The sequence below is a fragment of the Podarcis melisellensis genome, assembly GCF_964234715.1.
Source record: "Podarcis melisellensis genome assembly, chromosome: 6".
NCBI lineage: Eukaryota > Metazoa > Chordata > Lepidosauria > Squamata > Lacertidae > Podarcis > Podarcis melisellensis.
Genome location: NC_138538.1, coordinates 56,166,684 through 56,180,430, shown reverse-complemented (window position 1 = coordinate 56,180,430; position 13,747 = coordinate 56,166,684). Strand labels below are relative to the sequence as shown.

The window sequence follows — 13,747 nt, the reverse complement described above, 5'->3', positions numbered from 1 at the left end:
AAGCAATTCATGGCAGGGACCTAGCCTGTCACATCTGTTTTGAGACATCTGCCCTAAGCAGACGTTAAACAAAAGTTTACATTTTTCAGGGCTGAGCTTCTTCACTGGCAACTTTTCTCTTTCCTCCTTAGGCATGTACACAGGTTCCAGCACTAACCACAATGGACCGTCACCTGGTCTCCTGCCACCATCTCATGATGTACCTGCAAAACAACATATGCTTGAGTCTGCCCTCACCAATGCACACCATCATGTGTCACCCATAGAAGGCGCCAGAGAAGGGTATGTTGCCTAGGAATGTGTTTTTAATGCAGTCCAATGTTTGACAGATGAATGTGTGTTGATGCATGTATGCAGTTGTGTGCATACAGGCTCCAGTTGAGGTAAGGATATTTGGATTGTGGAAATAGCCCCCCACTGGTATTAGAGCAGTGTGGAGTATTTTTCTCTGGAGGGCTACAGCCCCTACGCTCCATTCTCCCTCCCCACAACAGCCTTTCAGCATTCTGTGCCCACTGAGCATGCTCTCCTCTTGGTGGGCTGTTTGCAGGCTCCTTTCTCCAGGTGGGTTTTTGAGGGAACATACTTGTGCACATTAGAATACAGTGGTACCTCAGGTTACAGACGCTTCAGGTTACAGACTCCACTAACCCAGAAATAGTACCTCAGGTTAAGAACTTTGCTTCAGGATGAGAACAGAAATTGCATGGGGGCCCCATTAGCTAAAGTGGTACCTCAGGTTAATAAAAGTTTCAGGTTAAGAATGGACCTCCAGAATAAATTAACCCGAGGTACCACTGTATTGATTATCTCCACTGATTTCTAGGTGCAGTTCTGACTTCAAACCCTGGAAACATTTTAAAATGGCTTGTCAGGAAATGGCCTATCCAGACAATGAGACTGTCCTCTGTACCGTTTTTATATCCACGTGTTTCTCCCTTTGGCCTCCTTCTCCAGCCACCCACTTTCACCCCCCCTTCCACACAGTTTCCAGGGTTTACTCTCTCTTGGTCAGCATTCCTTGGCATTGAGTTTTCATTGGGATGTTTTGGAGGCTTTCTCCCCTTTGTCCTCTCCCTGCAAACTCCTGATTTACCCTGAATCTGCTGGTACTTTGCCCTGGTAGGTGATGCTGTTCTGGGTACATACGCCAAGGCCTAAATTGGAAATAGAGGAAATGATCATAGAATCATAGTTGGAATGGATCTCAAGTGTCATCTAGTCCAAGCCCCTGCAATGCAGGAATATTCAGCTGTCCCATATGGGGATTGAACATGCAACCTGGGCATTCTTAGGACCACACTGAATGAAACAGGATTGCTCTGACCCTTTCCTAAATTTAAGAAATTTAAGAACCAAGCAACTCTGTTCCCAGATCATTGGGAGGGTGGAAGGGGCTTGATGTTGCAATCATGTCCAGATATCTAATATGGATCTATGAGAATCCACTGCCAGGCCGCAGCTCTTGAGAGGATCCTGTCACCTGTCTCAGGATCCCAACCTGCGGCCCTCCAAATGTTTTGGCCTACAATTCCCAATATCCCTGGCTAACAGGACCAGTGGTCAGGGATGATGGGAATTGTAGTCCAAAACATCTGGAGGGCCGAAGGTTGGGGATGTCTGTATTGGTATTTACTGGCTTTGGTCACAACTAGATTAAAAAGGTGTTGTTGTTTTTTGCTAGCCATGTCATGGAAGAGCATGCTAATCTATTACATTCCAATGTTTGGGTACTTAAGCAAAGCAAACAATATAATGAACAGTCACATCTTATCCATGTTTATTCATAAGTAAGTCACACCAAAGTCTGTTTAGGATTGCAGCCTATCATTAACCTAATACAAGAGTAATAGCACAAGCCTTTGTGCATCTACTCAGAGGTAAACTCAACTATGTTCAATGGAACTTACTCCCAGGTAAATGTGTATAGGATTGAAACCTAAAATAATGAAAAGGCTCTAGCTATGATGCAAACCTCTGAAAACTAACTATGAAATTTCAGCATAGTACGTTTACATGCTTATTTTAAAACAGTGTTACCTAATTTTGTCATATGGTGATTTGATTGTTGGTGGTATATTTTGACTAGCAATAAAACTGCAAAGTAATTGTAGTGTTAAATATTTTATCAGCAAATGCACTAAAATATACATTTTATTTTTAATAGCCTTTAGTTTAATTGCAGGGTTTCAAATCTAAATAATATCTCTAATACATTGTGAGCTATATTATTGTGGAAAATCAAATAAGGCTTGAATTGGCCTCAATATGGGACTACCCATATGTACTTAAGGACCCTATTTATTTTTGGCTAGGGGTTCTTGGCAGTGGCAGATTGAAAAATATTGAATATTGGTTTTAAATGTTTTGCTACTTAAATTGTGTGTGCGGATTTTATTTTGTTCATGTTGCCTGTTGTTCTAACCCACCTTATGACCTCCAGGCAAAGATCAGAATATAAATCTTAGTTTAATATAATGTAAATAAATCAGATCTTTGTGCATAGAGATTAAGTTTGGCTTGTGATGGGATGACTGTGTGTGCCAGCATTTATTTTGAGAGTATATGATAATCTTACACCTAATATTACTTATACATATTAAGACTACATATGCACCATACATTTAAGGTGCAATTCCCTCCCTCAAGAACCTTGAAAACCGTTGTTTGTTGAGGATAACAACTACTCCTACTTTATTATTTATATGCCAGCCATCTGACTGGGTTTCCCTAGCCACTCCTGGCAGCTTCCAGCAAAATATAAAAACACAATGAAACATCAAAATCTTCCCTATACAGGGCTGCCTTCAATTGTTTTCTAACAGTCAAATAGTTATCTGATGCTGGGAAGTGTAGCTCTGCGAGGGATAAACTACAACTCCCAGGATTCTTTGAGGGGATGCTTTAAATATATGCGCACACACAATTGACCTTGTTTGTTGGCTTATCAACAAAAGAATACACATTCAGTGCGATTTGGCTACTGAAATTTTACACTTTTGTCAGTTAATTGTAGCGAAGGGAACATGAAGAACATGTAGCTCTCCATATCTTGCTGGACTGCAACTCCCATTCTCCTTTACCATTGGCCATGACAACTGTGGGTGATGGGAGTTGGAGTGCAACATATGGAGGGCACAAGTTCCCTAGCCTTGCTGTAGTGCACCTGCGTTCCCTCAGATAAAAATGTATATGGCACAAATTAAATAAAAACCCATCACTATCCTTTTTTATGCAAGCTGCTATACACTTCTGGCAAGCCTGCAATGTTTTGCCTCATTCATCACCTATCTCAGCCTCCATGTTTAAGTACATGTACAGAATTTCTACACTGTGAACCAATGTGATGACAAGGTTGGATTCCTGGGTTTAAGTCTTTGGGACGGACCAAAATGATTGCTATCAAAAAACCGTAATGATTGAGTCATCAAATATGGGAGAAGCCAAAAGCTACAAGAAGCAGAGCACAAGAAGTCTACTCACGTTTGACAGAAAGACTAAGATTTTGATTTAGAACCTTTTTAAAACAAAAAAAAAGCCCTTGTTATACCATTCTTTGCCAAAGTCAATAACAAGTGCAGCTCTCAGTTTTCCCAAATGGTTTGCTAAGACATTTAAATAGTTTGACAAAAATTATTTAATTTACTTGAAAATGTTCTAACAAAATCTGACTTCATTACCAAATATATTTACCCTGGCTACATATGAGATGTATAATATTTTTTTCTCTTCAATAAAGAAGTGTGTGAAGTGTACAGAATGCTGGATCAAGTAATTTTATACTAATTTATATTAATATTAATTAAAGGAGAAGTGTTTGATTTAGAAATATTTTGGCATATAGAAAGTGGACCTTGTCATGATCCAGTTTTTTTTTTAATGTTTCAGGTAGTGAAGTGTTATTTTAGCATTAGTTACAACACTCACCATAAATAATGACAAGCTCTGTTTAATTTCACCAGTTGTGAAGATAGTAAAATTTGATTTGTGGCAGCCTGAAGATGGAAAAACAACACGGCATCTTAAGAGTTGTCTGCACTAAAAAAAAGTTTACAGCTATATGTGTGGTGTAGAATGTGGTGTGCATGTACTAGTAAGTATATCTTGTATCCACAAACTGTTATGTCTCCCACAGGTCTCAATGCTGGTCCCAGCTTGCTCATTTTGACTAGATATGTTGAACTGTTTTTATAGAACACTCTTCATAGAATAACAAGAGTTGGAAAGGGGCTAGATAGACATCTTTAGCAAGGAAGGAACCCGCCACATAACAACTTTTAGCATATCAATCCAGATATTCTAGGTCATAGCGTGTCATTGCCAAAGCATGGGTGTGTTTCAAAAAGCATCTGCAAAGTAAATTTATGTAGGTGATTCCAGTAAGGAAGACAAATCTACTGATTTTTTTCTAGGGGACAAAAAGCTTGTGTTAAATATCCACGTTATCTTGGCTATAATTGTGCTAATTTTCAATTGGTGGGTGACATTTGAATTTTTGCACTCTTGTATGTGGGATAGCCATTGAATATTAGGAATATTAAGTACAGTACAGTGGTACCTCAGGTTACAAACACTTCAGGTTACAAACGCTTCGGGTTACAGACTCCACTAATCTGAAAGTAGTACCTCGGGTTAAGAACTTTACATCAGGATGAGAACAGAAATCCAGAGCAAGAAGCATCTTCAAAAGATGGTTGTCCACCCTTTGCTTGAAGACCTTCAGAGAGAGAGCCTCACCTCTGGAGTAATGAGTGCTGCTATAGGCTAGACTGAGATAGTGACTGGCCCAGTGTTACCCTGTGAACTTCAATGTTCAACTACACCACACTGACTTTTTCACCTTCTGTGGTTGCCCTTCTGGGTTCCACTGCTGCCCTCCCCCCATAAAATTATAGCCATAGTGAAATTTCCTGCATATAAAGGCCTGTCCTTGGGCAAAATAAACTACTTGTTTAATTTTTATTGGGTGCAGAATTTTGCTTTTAGGGCAGAATTTAGGTTATGTTGGTGCAGAGTTTTCCCTACAGACACATGCAGTTCTGGCAACAAATATTGACAACATTCAATACTGCTAAAATTGAAGTGTCCCACTTTTTTTGTAATAATAAAGTAAAAGGAAACTGTTGTAAAGTATAACTTTGGTAGCATCCAGCACCTTCTTTAAATATGCATTCATGTGTGAAAGATGTAGAACTGTTTCTGTTCCTCCTTCTACTTAGAAACCTCCCCCCCTTTAAAAGATAAACTTGTCAGACTAGTTTTGAGTTTTATTTCAAATTTGGTTAACTTCTGCATGTCAATCCATGTTGATATTTTGTGCACTGTGACCCATTTGGTTTTTTGCAAATTCAAGTGGCCGGTGTATCTGTGCTAAACTACAAGGGGGTCCAAAATATCCTGTGGAAGTTGAATGACAGAAGAATTCCTGGTTATTCTGATCTTGGTAGCGATTGCTTCCTTTGCTAACCCTTGAGCCAAGCAGTCATTGTTCACGGAGAGGATAGAAGCATATTGCTGAGTTTCTGTTGAGTTCCAATATAATGGACTGTAGTAGAGCATACAAGTATCCAAGAGTAAACTTATTGCTGCATGCTTACACATTAATGTAAAGCTATAAAATAGAACAGTTCTTTGGGAGAGCAAACTACAATGACTGATTTAGTATTGTGCTGTTGAAGGAATCCTGCATATTCTGTAAAAGAAGGCAAAGGCACCTGGGACTGATTAGTAGCAAAGTTCACCAAACTTCAGATAGAGGGTTCCCTCCCCTAAAAACTGAACGGTTTAACTATTTCCTGAGCTTGTGTTGACAGAAATTCCCCGAGGGTAGGGCTCAGAAAAGAAACACGTGGCAAGAAACTGGGCATCGTCCAGAAACTAGATTAGTAGAGCTTTGCACATCATTTTTAATATTATTGGAAGAGATGAAAATCGATGTTAACCTTTTCTCTTTCTTTTCATTTTGCTTTGGTCTTTTGATCCTGTAGCTGACTTGAGAGGTTATTTTTTTATATAATTTGAGTGATTAGAGTGCAGTTTTTATAAATGAGGCATTTTGCGTTTATTTGTTATAGTTTACTGGTATAGTATTATTTTACTTAAGGCTTGTTTACACAATCATGGAAAATATACGTCGTGAGGTGTCTAATTTATGGCTCCTACCCTGAACTAACAATTTGGTACGGTGCTTGTTTACATAATCAAAGAATCCTATCATGCTTTTGCCACACCTCCTTGCACAGTAATTTAGGACAACTGTAGATCACACCAGTTAGCTCTGAATTGTGAACTCTGGGAAAATACCATATTGCAGTGCTTACAATTTCTTATGGGCAACTATGTCAGTAACATTCAAGTCGGGGAAACAGTTCTTGATTCCCCCCCCCCCCTGAATTCCATTCTGCTTCATTCAATCTTGCCTATACTTCATGACTGCATAAACAAATTTGAGGCACAAACCAATTAACTGATGCTTATACCAAGATGAGTAGTTCTGTAAAAGAGTCCTTAAAGTTTCCCCTTGGCTGGTTTTCAAAAAATGGTCTGTAGTTTTTACAAATTTTGATATTTCCCTTTGGCATCCTAAAATCTTAAGTATTACAGTTAAACATAAACATTCGACAAGTTTCTGACATTTACCCTAAACTTTCTCTCTCTCACACACACAAAATTAATGTAGCACCTCCTGGTCCACCTTGTGCACCTCTCAGAGTACACTGTTTATACTGTCATGTAGACCACTGATGTGAGTGGCTGACATGCCAGCAAATGGTAGGTTATAATGTATGAATCGGCCCTTAGTCTCTGAGGTTTTACTATACTTTTGCATTTCTTTGTGTTAGCATTCAATGAATAATCACCCTCCATGTCAACATTTATTATATGCTATTTGACAGTACTTGATAAATGGTTTGAAGTACAGACAAGCACCACATCACAAAACATATTGGAATTTATTTGAGATAAAGTACAGATGGACTGAACTCTGGATCTGATCTTCTTCCTGCTGAGATGGATGGAAGAAATATTGGGATCCATTGTTTAGCAGAGGAATTTGACAGTCAAAGCTGTCCTTCCAAAACAACAACAAAGTGAGGCTGTTCATATTGGAAACATCCCTGTCTCTGTTGTGGTCGTATTTTACCCCAAGTATAAGTAAAAGAGAAGTGGATTTCTCTTGAGTTTCAGTTTTATATTCTCTTAAAGTAGTTACCAATTACACATGCTGTACTGTATTTTCTGTTGTCAGGAATACATTAAATAAGATTAGCTGACTGTAAAGCAAGATGAGTGCCGCAACCCTAAAGTCGTCTGCGACTGGACTTAACTGTCAGGGTGCCTTTACCTTTACCTTTACCTTTTTAGAGCGAGAAAAGGCTTACCTTTTCATCATTTTAGTCTTTAATGGCTTTGGAATAGTTTATTCTGTAAACCCATTTACTGGGAAGATTTTAAAAGTAAAATAAAATCTGAGACGTTATTTATTACAAAATACATACATTGCCTCTTCTCAATGCAGGGCATTGGAACACAGGAAACTGTGTTAAACCAAGCCAGACCATTGGTCCACCTAGCTCAGTACAGCCTACAATGACTGGAAGTAGCACTCCAGGGTTTCAGCCAGGAGTCTTATACAAAAATGAAAACAACGAAACTATTTCAAAAACAAATTCTTGTTTTTTAAAGCTAGGAATGGCTGAAGATGACTCTGAGAACCTGGGTCAGACCAGTTATCAAGCAGATAACTGTACCTCATATGGATTTATTGTCCATGGCTGCATCTGGATCAGTGTTCTTACAATCTTTCAATGTATGGAACACCTAAAATATTTTTACAGGTACACCTAAATGTGTCAGACATGTAACTAAAAATGTATGTTGTACAGTTACCGTAATCAGAGTGAGGATTGTGTTCCCTGTTGTATAGTATTAGAAAACCTGAGTTTGCAGCTGAATAATTTGTGTACTGTATGGTCTTATAAAATGTATTTGTAGACTGCTCCAAAGAATCCCTAATGCATCCACCACAATACCTTTCTTTTCCCACTTCAGAGCACATTGTGTCAGGCACAGAAGGTCTAGTTGAAGGTGTCTCCTGCCTAAATTTTGTGTGGAACACCCTTAATGAAGTATTGCATCCACTCACATATCTCTGTGCTATAGTGACTCCCTGCATAGAACACTGAAAGCCTTTAAATTATCAGAACACCTGAATGGAATCAAGGGTAACTTTCCCTGCCAAAGGTATATGAGACAACGCTAGCAATATCAAATAATTAGGCAGCCCATCTGCCCGTGAATTTGACCTCATGATCTACAAGGACAGAAGCAAAGAAAACACATAATCTATAGAATAAATGCCATACTGTACTTGCATCCATATGGCTGGCAAAACGTGTAACATATTATTCTTGGTTTACACATTGCTTATATAAATCTAACACAGATGCCTCACTCTCCTGCTCTGCCCGTGCCATTCAAACCAGACAAATTCTGGGAAGGGTTTCACTTAAATGCTACTCTTTCACACACAATTCCTAACAAAATGAATAAGGTTTTCAACAGAGCATGGATTGCATGGCGGATTTTGCCCTATGGTTTCAAGTAGCTAACTGAAACATGATCAAAAGTACTTTCCACAAGTTCTTTCGCCAGTTGTCTCCACCCTGAGGTACATGGGGATGCCTAAGGCATCAGTGTCATAAATCTTCACATTGTTAGGACACTTAACGGCCCTCCCTATGAGGAGAGCCTTTACAGGATAATGAATGGGGATAGGTTTCTCAGTTAGAACCTTCATTCATTATGCAAATCTCTGGACTCTTCAAATCTTCAAACATTCTTGCTGACTACCGTGATCTTCTACAACAATCCAAGCCAGGGCTAGCTTCACTGTAGCTTCTGATTGGATCGTATGTGGTCTCCCTTCTGCCTTGTTGCTGTCCTATATTTGGCAATGTGCTTGAAAGCTCAGCAGTGGAGACAGGTACCATTCAATGAACTTGCTCATGAATTAATAAGCACACCTGCTTTATTTCAAACATGACTGTGGAATACTTGTTACTTGCATGATTATCTTTTGTAGTAAATGCATCAATAGGAAGCAGCGCTCAGCCTTTTGAAGTTTTTAATAAGTTGCTTTTGGGCCAGTGGTGGGACAAATAATAATACTGGGGTTGTGTGCAAAGAAGGAAGCTCAGCTCTTGCAACTGGAAAACAAACCAGCTCAGGCATTTTTGATCAATTAAAAGCTCAATGCATTCTAAAAGAATGAAGTGCTCCTATGCTATGAGAAGTAGATGCAATGTACTCTGTAACTGTTGTCAGTAAAACTTTTGCAAGTGATTAGAGATTTGGGACTCAGCTATACAGCTGCAAATAAAACATTTTAAGTGTGTTGTAAAGTTCAATAAACAAATGTGACACTAGATGGCGATGGTGAGCTATTGCTAATTCAATATATTTTTCAAAAGTTTTTTTAAAAAGCATTTTCACAGCTTTTTTTATATGTGTGTAGATTCCACCTTGGCTTTTAAAAGTATATTTCTGTTAAGCTATTTTTGTTGTTGCTGTCGTGTCTCACAGACAAATTCGTAGTTATTAATACTGTACTTTTAACTTACATGAATTGTAAGTAAAATTCACTCACACACACATACTAAAGCTACACTTGCCCAAGTGTTTCATGCACTCAATGATATGGGATCAAGTTTATCATCTCTCTCGCTCTTCCTTCTTGTTCTAGGATTGTTCCAAATATTCATCCTCCTCTCGTTAGTCCATTGAAAACCATAGTTGCTCCTCCCCTACTTCCGAAACACAGCTCCCCATCATCACACAGCCAATCTCCAGGTGGGCAGCACTTCTCAGCAAATAAAACATATACGCAATTTCAAAACCAGTCTGCACAGCAGGGACCACAAGGTAATTCTATACTATGTTCATGCATATGTGTGTGCGTGTGTTGATGCACAGTGCGTACAAGAAATGCCAAATGTGTGTGCAGATTCATTTAAAGAGCTGACCAAATAGGGGATAATGCACCATGCTGCTTGTCCTGACATCATGGTGCTATGACTTATGCTGTGAAGTGGAATAGAAATAGTAGGAACATGTTCAGTATGGTGACATTAGTACAGTCCGTTGTACAACCCATTATAGACGAGAAGGGTTTGAGGCTGCTATTCTTGACACCAGCTAAATGTTCCTCATAATGTTTAGTTATGTCTGGAAGGTCTGCTAATATTTTCATTGACGCTCTGCATTGTTTGATTGGTTACAGTGCTTACTTACATTAAGGCAGCAAATGGCAACTGCACCACATTTATTCTGTATTGAAAGCACTTCATCTTCTGCAATATGAAAGAGGAAAGCTATAATTAACAGTGGCATAATGGGCTGTAATCTGTGATCAGTGATAACTATTTATGACTGGTAGAAGCAGCCACCCTGACAAGCTAATGCAGTGTCAACCAAGTGCTTTGTATAGGTTTTGAAGCGTACAAATGAAGTAGGAGCTTAAATACAGATGTGGAAACTGTGATAGTGTGTTCTGTTTAGTGCTGCCAAATTTCCATGTATTTCAATGGAAGGTGCCCTTTCAACAAGACAGAGCTCTTTTGAAAATGTGGACATCCAATGTGAAATGTTTTTATGTTTGTTGGCCTTAGTACTACAGGTGACAGCTGCCTGGACTTTGGGAAAGGGTATGTCCTGTGTATAAGCTAGCACAAAAGAGCAACACACAGGGGAAATCCCCACTCCATCTGAGCCCATTTCCAATTATATACCTGTCCCCACCATTGCCCATTTGATTTGGATACAAGCAGGGCTACTAGCAGTCATGTGGTCTTACACAAGATGTATAAGGCTCAAGCTCAGTTAGCTGCAGAAATTTCCTGAGTTTAGTATTTTTTGGACTAGTTCAGGTCTGTGTGGCTCAAGCAAGGCCACAAACCAGCCAACAAGTATCAGCAAATGACAGTATCAAATAAAAAATGATAGCAAACATTAACAGTTTATCATCAACAAAGGATAAACAAAAACATCTATATTAAGCCAAAATCCATAAGTCTTGAAACTAGGCTTATAAGCAAACCTAAATCCCTTTAAAGATATCTTTGCTTAAAAAAAAAAGAAATAAAGTGTAATTTTACACTAATTAGCAAACTAGAAACAAAATACATTGTATAGCATAAAACATCCTATAGTTAAGTATATCCAAAACATTGCAAAACCATGTTTTATATCTGGAAACAACTCATTTCTCCCGCTATAGTCAACAAAAGGGTTCTGTGTTATGAATGTAAGTTGTCACTGGGTTGTGACCAATGCTCCTGGCCCACTCATGCATCAGACACAACTTGCACAATGACGCTTATCCCTCTCCCCTGCAGCCCTCTGTGTGCCCTCAAAATCATTAGATGGTTTGGGAGACCAACTGGAGCAGATTTTGGGGGCACACAGGGAAAGAGGAAGTATGGTTGCAGAAGTGGATACAACCAATTTCATATTTTTCTTTAAATCTGATATAGTGTCTCAATTTAACCACTGAGGCAAATTTGCACAATTTTCCTGTCCATTCTTTAGGCTACATCATTGAAACCCAACATTATCCTAGCAGCAGTTATCATATGATCATACCTTACTAGATCATGCACATATTTAAAGAAAAAGAACAGGGTCTAGTTGAATTTTATATATTACAGTTACATCTACAAAAAAAATTCCTTCCAGTAGCACCTTAAAGACCAACTAAGTTAGTTCTTGGTATGAGCTTTCATGTGCATGCACACTTCTTCAGATACACAGTGTATCTGAAGAAGTGTGCATGCACATGAAAGCTCATACCAAGAACTAACTTAGTTGGTCTTTAAGGTGCTACTGGAAGGAATTTTTTTTGTTTTGACTATGGCAGACCAACACGGCTACCTATCTGTAACAGTTACATCTACAGTTATATCTAAGAGTTCAGGAAATCCCCCCCCCCCCATCTGTGTCTTTACATTCCCACTACATTTGGTAAAAATCCTCTTTTTTTCTTGGCACTTCCAGCATATATTGGCGAGTAGTTATTATGTAGTTATTTCTCAGCTGTGGAGTAATCTACTATCTATACATTACATAATGACATAATTTTATAGCAGCTGTCCCTTATGGGCCATGTTTAAAGAAAATGTATGTGCACTGTTCCATAATTTTTATCAGACATCCATTGGGGTATTTTTACCTATATTATTGGGCAAATAAACACTGTATTCTGTAATGTGTTCTGATTCTGTGTCATATGACAATTTTAGTTTATGGATATTTGAATGTGTATGACTGCTGTTCTCAATAATTAATTACTCAAAACTCCATTAAATCTCATATTTGCTGATGCACACTAAGATATTCCTACAGAAATGATCTCATCTATATGTATTCAAAGCACGTTGCATTTTTCTATTCAGTCTTCAATCTATTCAATCTCAGTATATGTTAACGTGGTGTTCTGACTCACAAAATCTTTAAACCTTAAATAGTTTGAGTTGCAGATTTCAAAGCCGTATGCACATTGTATTTAATTTATCGAGCACTGATTCTAAGGGTGGTGGGCATGAGCTAAATAATCTTTTATATTAATCGCAAATGCTTTAGTTTTGGGATCAGATATGTCAAAATGGCTTCTAAGCAACTATAAAATCAATCTATCATTAAAATACAAAATAAAACGTTGTTCTTTACCAACCCAATCCTACAGTTGTTATTTCCCCCATAATATCTTATGGACAGTCTCCGATTCTTATTTGAAAGATGTTCCATAGGAATTCGGTAACTTATCCAGTCCAGAATCCAAATAATACAATTTGCAATACAAAGTGGATTCAAACTGGGGACTTCCAGACCCTTTCTCATTTTCTAAAATCTGGCATATCTTTCATGTTTTCATTTGATTTTTGCATGTTCTTGTTGCATGCAACCATGACAAGCCGAACAATTTTTTCCTTGCGAAAATGGACATAGCAAATCTTTCATAAGCAGCATAATCAATTAAGGTTCCAGTGGACAACAAAAAACATGAAACGGAGCTTGTTGCAATACATTATTTGTCCCTACATAAAAGCTGACTTGATCAGAAGCTGAACAGGTTATTAAATTTTAAAATATTAATGCCACTGAAGCACAATAGCTGATTTATGATAGCTGATAATAACATATAACCACATTACTGTACAGTAATAAGCTAAGTAACTATGAAACCACAAGGGTTTAGCTGCTTAAGAGTAAAGCAGAAACAAACATACAGAATAACTGTTGAACTATTGTAATAAGTTTATTCTATAAGAAAATCACATGTCCTGTTGGAGGGAAGTGTTGCTTTTTTCATTGCAATTTTTCAAAAGCAATTATTTTAGCCAAACACCAAAATATTACCTTAATTTCAGGCCAAGTAAATGTCATCAATATCCTTAAAAATAAGTTATTTTCTTATAATGAGTGTTTTAAATTAGTAAAGTAGTAGCATGTGCTCAATTTTTTTAACTCTAAAAATGAAAATATAACAACTGTCAACCAAATGTAAAATCTTTGCTCATGAGAGTAAAAGGCATATTTATACTTCTCCTTCCTCTGGGTAATAGAAGTCTCAAAGAAATCCTATTTGGAAGCATTATGGATGAGAATGCATGGACAATGGATGAAAACAAAAACCCAGCAGAATTTTTGACTTCAGCTAAAGTAGGATCAGATGGAAATTGTTATGCGT

The 13,747-nt window shown here is 38.0% G+C and overlaps 2 protein-coding genes across 15 annotated transcripts in view; one reads left to right on the top strand and one right to left on the bottom strand.

Annotated features, from left to right (window-relative positions):
• LOC309372072 (doublesex- and mab-3-related transcription factor 2-like) overlaps window positions 1-13,747 on the bottom strand; it is a 75,565-nt gene that overhangs the window by 27,504 nt on the left and 34,314 nt on the right. For 3 of the 10 annotated variants that reach the window (XR_014169398.1, XR_014169399.1, XM_081915297.1), the window contains exon 5: window positions 87-203. The exons of 5 other annotated variants lie outside the window; for them this stretch is intronic. The gene's annotated coding sequence lies outside the window, so the exon portion shown is untranslated. Of the gene's footprint in view, window positions 1-86; window positions 204-1,134; window positions 1,158-3,493; window positions 3,518-13,747 lie in introns of those variants that run through there. 2 more of the 10 variants (XM_081915294.1, XM_081915303.1) reach the window with 2 other exon arrangements.
• GLIS1 (GLIS family zinc finger 1) overlaps window positions 1-13,747 on the top strand; it is a 188,285-nt gene that overhangs the window by 164,162 nt on the left and 10,376 nt on the right. For all 5 annotated transcript variants that reach the window (XM_081915274.1, XM_081915276.1, XM_081915275.1 and 2 more), the window contains 2 exons: window positions 132-282; window positions 9,746-9,924. In XM_081915274.1, coding sequence (XP_081771400.1) covers window positions 132-282; window positions 9,746-9,924 — 330 coding nt within the window. The remainder of the gene's footprint in view (window positions 1-131; window positions 283-9,745; window positions 9,925-13,747) is intronic.